This window comes from Bactrocera oleae, chromosome 4 (assembly GCF_042242935.1).
Source record: "Bactrocera oleae isolate idBacOlea1 chromosome 4, idBacOlea1, whole genome shotgun sequence".
Taxonomy (NCBI): domain Eukaryota; kingdom Metazoa; phylum Arthropoda; class Insecta; order Diptera; family Tephritidae; genus Bactrocera; species Bactrocera oleae.
The window spans coordinates 66,104,568-66,110,118 of record NC_091538.1 but is presented as its reverse complement, the minus strand read 5'-3'; the positions used below and the strand labels follow the sequence as shown (position 1 = coordinate 66,110,118).

Genomic DNA, 5,551 nt, shown 5'->3' with positions numbered 1-5,551 from the left:
GAATCAAATACGATTACCACAAAAAGAGGCCTTAAACTTTTGGCTGCAGAGGGTGAGCGCTTTGTAATCATCGCGCAGCCAACTCAGCGCACATTTATGTAATATTATTATATTTGCAAACAAAAAGTAACTCTGGCGTAAAGCAATAAAGCCGAAGACGCTTTAATGGCTGTAAAGTGGTAAAGAAATTCAAATGAAAGTATGCCAATTACTTTGTTTAGTCGGCGCTTTCTCGGAATATAAAATAATTTTAAAGGTCCACTGGGATTGTGAAATAAACGAGTTTTTATTTTTTAATTTTTTTTGTTTGTTTTTAGTTTTTTGTCCAACCGACGGACATACATAATTGCAAATGTGGTACTAGATAATTTTCATCGTTCAAATTGCATATTAAAAACAATACTTTAATATTACTGCTATAACTGACATGATATTATACAAGACATACTCTGCGTATGAGTATTTGAGGATATTAAAGGTGTGGATCCAACTCAGCTAGTTTCTTTCGAAATAAAATCGGGCTGTTTTGTAGTCCATTTCTGAACAAATATATTTACAACCTTCATTTAATACTAACTTAAATAACTATGGTGATAAGAGCAAATGAGTCTGTTGAATGCAATTTTTCAACTTATAAGCTATTTACGGTTTTACGGGCAATAGTTCATAAATCTTTTGTAATTTTTCTCAAATTTTTTTAAAGCTACTCATCGAAAGTTTTCATTTTTAAAACATTTGCGCCATATAATAAAAGCTACATGATGAGAGACAAGAGAAGTTTTTAAGCACCAACGAGAGAGTACTATGCTCTTCAATTAACGTATGCTGCTTAACAGACGAACGAAAGCCACACAATTTTTTTGCTACTTAATCAGATTTTTGTTAATAATATTAACTAAGAGGTGATTCAGTAACCAAAACCAGTGATGTCCCTATCCACTGTGAACTCCACTGCTTAATTGAATTTGTTTATTCTATTTGCCGTCTTAGCTATATGTAAAAGTTTTTGGTTCCAAACCGCCACAATGTATCAAGCAATACGCGCACCAAGTTTCATTAGTTATTTTTGAATTGAAACTTTTTATATATCACCTCAAATGCTCACGTCCATTTTTCGCTTGTCACATGTCGCAATACAGCTCTCTACATACATATGGAGGTACACTCTCCGCGATCGGCTAACAAACGCTATACAAATGTGCACTTGTGTGTAAATTACAACGAAAATTCCAAGCATCATGAGAACAGCAACATCCTCTTCACCAAAACACAGAGCCAAGCAAAATTGTAACGCATAATATAGCGTGAATGGTTGAAACGTTGATCAGGTTTGAATTCTCGTCAAAAATTTGTTTTTTTGCATATTTTTTTTAGTCAATGAATATTGATGCTTTTTCATTCGGTGTCACATGTTTCTAGTTTAGACAAACCGTAAATGCTAATGCATGAAAATCGAGCCTAGTGTACATAAAAAAAAATAATTTATTTATACATTTTCATGATAATTTTAAACTCATTTACTTTATCAGTAGTTAGCACAATAGAAATATATGTAAAAATCGAAAACGTTATTTTAATTGATTTCTACGATAATAAAAGGAACATGCACCGGGTAGAGCTAAGCAAAAGAGCAACAATAATTAGACAATTAACGATACTAATTGTGATTGACTTTTATTACGGATTCAAGACAAGCTTACCATTATCAAATTGAACACAAATTACTTACTAATGAGGCTAGAAAAACCTCTAAGAACTTATTTTCATGGGTGCTTATATTATAAAGGCACACAATACATGCATATATATAGGTATGTAGGTTAGAGTACAACACAATAATCTTGTATACACAGACTTTGAAAGAGCGAAATGAAAAATTAATTCCCTTTGTAACATTTCAGAATGCCTTTTTTAATAAAACCAAGTGCAGCCCTGTATATGCTGAGTGTATTATTGGCCTTGCAGTTATTTCCAAGAAATGAGAAATATGATTCTAGGCGTGCTTATCATTATCAAAGCGAAAACTGATTACTTACTAATAAGACTAAAAACAACTGTAGGACCCTGCATTTACGTTATTATACGATTATAAGTAATTTTTCAAACATATTTAGAAACAAGTGGTACAACAAGTTAAATCTTTAGTAACTGAAATCAAATATATATGCTCTATTATATAGTTATTTCTAACATAACACTACTAATTATATTTCTACTCTAAATTTGCTATCCAGTTACCACTTTATCATATTAACCACTTTAATGAGGAGAACATTATTACACAAATTTAATTTTTTTGCCGGTGTATAATATTTTAATGTACGTACGTATACATATTTAGTATAATACCATTCATGAGCATTAAAGAATTCTTTAAAAAAAATTCCCCTCTAAGACAGTGTTACATAAACCCTAACCACAGTGCGCAAAACATTGTAGGTGTACCATGATGCTACGAGTTGGTAATCGCCTTTTGGAACTGGTAGCACATTAGTCATCAAATTATCGATATGACTTATCGGCAACATGCTTAACTCAATGTCATGCTGGTGAATTAAAACAAACAAAAAATTAAAATGTCAATTTAAAAACTATGAAACGTAGTGCCAAATTGAACGTACGGTATAAGAGCAAGTGTGATTGATATTGGAGTATTTGTGAAAGAGACTATATAAGAAACGCAGCAGGTTATTGCCACCGGTGCGAAGAAATTTGCAGACATCCACTGTGACATTATAGAGGAAGGGCTTATAACCATTGGCGCGTTTTAGCGTAGCAACATTAACCTAAGGATAAAAATAAGTGGAAAAATATTAACAACATAAATGGAGAATCTCCTGTTTCACACTACTTACTGATAAATTATTTTTCGGCTCATTCGAGTGGAAATAATTAGCCACCGACAAATATTTGTAAGTGCGATTTACTGCCCGAATATAACAGTATTTAATTGAGTTGTAGGCCTCATCCACGGCTTCACATTTTATGTTTGTAAAATCAACTTTTGCATGCACCTTAAAAAACAAAACACACTTGGTGTTTAATTATGTAATATTTATTGAGTTATCTTTTTCAACTAACCAAAGCGCAAAGATATAAAATTGCGAAATTTCTATAAACAGCCAAGAGATTTCGTGACATTTCGAACGCATCAGCAGCTGAAAAAGTAGAGCATTGCTTTATAACAAAATATTATAATATACGCTCATTATGCTATAATTTGTTTGGTGGTCATGGAAATTTGAATACAAAACTGGTTTTTAATTGATTTTTGTGCTCACGACCGTTCTAACTTAGATTTTGCATATTGAAATCACAATTGTGGTTAAATGGTATTTAGAATTCAATTATTCAGACATACAATTTTGTATTTATGTTAGCCGCTCAAATTACATTTTTAATTACATTAAGGTATGTGTATTTTTATACATTTTGTAGTTTTGCTTGCGATTTATATCGAGTGTTTTTTTTACTTATCGAGCTAAATCAACAACTATAACATATTTAAATTCGATATTGCGCTTGAATCGCTGCAGTTTCGAGTATTTGGACTAAGCAAGTATATGTAAGAAATTCCCTTATAGCTTACAAAATTATCTTATAAGCGCAACTAAAAGTATCTAAAATAAAGTATAAAGTAAATCGAATCTTGGATTGGAATAAAACGTAAATGTCTGACTTTCTACTTTATTACAATAAAAGAATTTAGAATATTTCCCCATTGAAATATTACTCAAAACAATTATCAAGCCATTTATTTTTTGAGTACAGGGTCTTTCAATAGCATGTCGTAGACACAAGGTTAATGGTCACTTTTAGTTGTCATTGAGGTTACTGAAGAAAAATACAAATGATGAAGATTTTCTCTATGAAAATAATATAAGTAATTTTATTTAAATAGCGATCAATAGCTTACTTTGAAATTTACCGCTGATTATATTATTTTTGCACACCCTTAATGACGCTACAAGGGAGTACCATCCGATAAAATTTCACCCGCACTATTTAAATACTATTAAAACTTATTATTATCGGCTTCAAAATAGGCTCAATTTGAGCCAAAACAAACATGCCAACGCTCAATGTATTTTCCATGCACTTGTTTTAGGCCACGATTGGACAAGCTCTTTATTGAATTTTGATTTCATATTCATAAATCCACCATGATATTTTTGCTGAATGTAGGGTACTCAGATACGGCAAAAAAAAAATGTTGCTCAAACTAAAATAACTTAAGCCTTCAAACAGCACTCGCACATTTATAATAACTATTGAAATTCATAGTTCCTACTAAAATAACTGTAAGTTTGTGAATATACAGGCGCAAACTCGTTTACATAACACCCTGTAAGCGCACTTATCCTTGTAAGATAACACTGCAGTGCTTGCTTGTGAAAAGTTAAATTGCAAATATATTCAGCAAAATAATAATGGTGAACGCTGAATGAAGGAAGGAAGGCAAGCAAGCAAAATATCGTCGTAAGATTGACGTTAAATATCAATAACTTCATTTCGGTCGATTGCTCTCCAGGCGCTCGTAATTTCGGCAAACGAGTTGAGAAAGTTTTCATTTACGAGAATTGAGCTGGAAATTGTGAGAAATGTTAAACAGTAATTCGCAAAAGTATTTACTGTTATGAAGCAATATTCAGATAAATGCTATTGAGTATGAATGTGAGATTGACTGCATGACTCACGCTGCAACGGTCAATCGAGTTTGTTTGTAGATTATTTCATTGCTGGCTTTAGGTTTTTCTACGATTACACATGTTTATATGGAGGAAATACCTATAACAATATAATAACTAAGACAATTACCTAAGCCAGGATATATATTTGAGAAATACTATTAAAACTGCGAATAGAGAGCAGTCTTTAATTGTTCGAAGAACGTTAATTGCTCCCGTTGCCGCTCCAAGCACAGCAGAGCCATATCGGAATTGTTATGTAACATTTTGATGCAGACATTTTTTTTAGAAATGAGATTTTCAAGAGGAAATAAAACTCATATAATTTAATGCTATAACCAAGAATTTAGGTTTATTATAAATAAAAGGGTTTGCCATTATGGTTTAAAAAGGAATTCGGAAAAATCACCACCGCGGCTGGTTGGAATAAATTCCAGCCGAGAGGCCCAATTTTCGAACACTTTTTGAACTAATAAAGCGCCGGACATTATTTTCCAAGGCAACGATCGTCTCGGGCTCATCTGGGCAGACAAGCAACTTCCCATAAAAGCACAAAAAATACTCCAGCGGTGGTAAATCGCACGATAATTGAGGACACGCCACAGACCCACGACGAGGGGTAATGCGCTCACCAGAAGTTTCGTCCAATAAATTGACTGTTTCATTGGCAGAATGCCATGTAGCGCTGCCATGTTGGAACCAAAGATCACCCATGTCAACGTCCTCCAATTCAGTCACTAAAAAGTCATTTATCATGGCTATACATCATTCCCCATTGACTATAACACTATGTACGGCTTAATTTTTGAAGAAATATGGACCACTGATTCGATCTGTCCATAAAGCGTGAAAAAAAGTAAGAA

General features: G+C 32.8%; 1 protein-coding gene across 1 annotated transcript; it reads right to left on the bottom strand.

Annotated features, from left to right (window-relative positions):
- Window positions 1-2,390: 2,390 nt before the first annotated feature.
- Window positions 2,391-3,141, bottom strand: LOC106627202 (uncharacterized). Its single transcript, XM_070109128.1, has 4 exons — window positions 3,082-3,141; window positions 2,856-3,014; window positions 2,622-2,786; window positions 2,391-2,546 (listed from the first exon to the last, which is right to left on the bottom strand). The coding sequence occupies exons 1-4, from the start codon at window positions 3,139-3,141 to the stop codon at window positions 2,391-2,393; spliced, it is 540 nt and encodes a 179-aa protein (XP_069965229.1).
- Between the last annotated feature and the right edge of the window lie 2,410 nt (window positions 3,142-5,551).

Coding starts and splice junctions, on each gene's coding strand:
- LOC106627202 (XM_070109128.1), bottom strand. CDS start 3,141: ATGTCACGAAATCTCTTGGCTGTTTATAGAAATTTCGCAATTTTATAT. Junction 2,787..2,855: donor AGCCGAAAAATAATTTATCA/GTAAGTAGTGTG, acceptor TTTTATCCTTAG/GTTAATGTTGCTACGCTAAA. Junction 2,547..2,621: donor ATCACACTTGCTCTTATACC/GTACGTTCAATT, acceptor TTAATTCACCAG/CATGACATTGAGTTAAGCAT.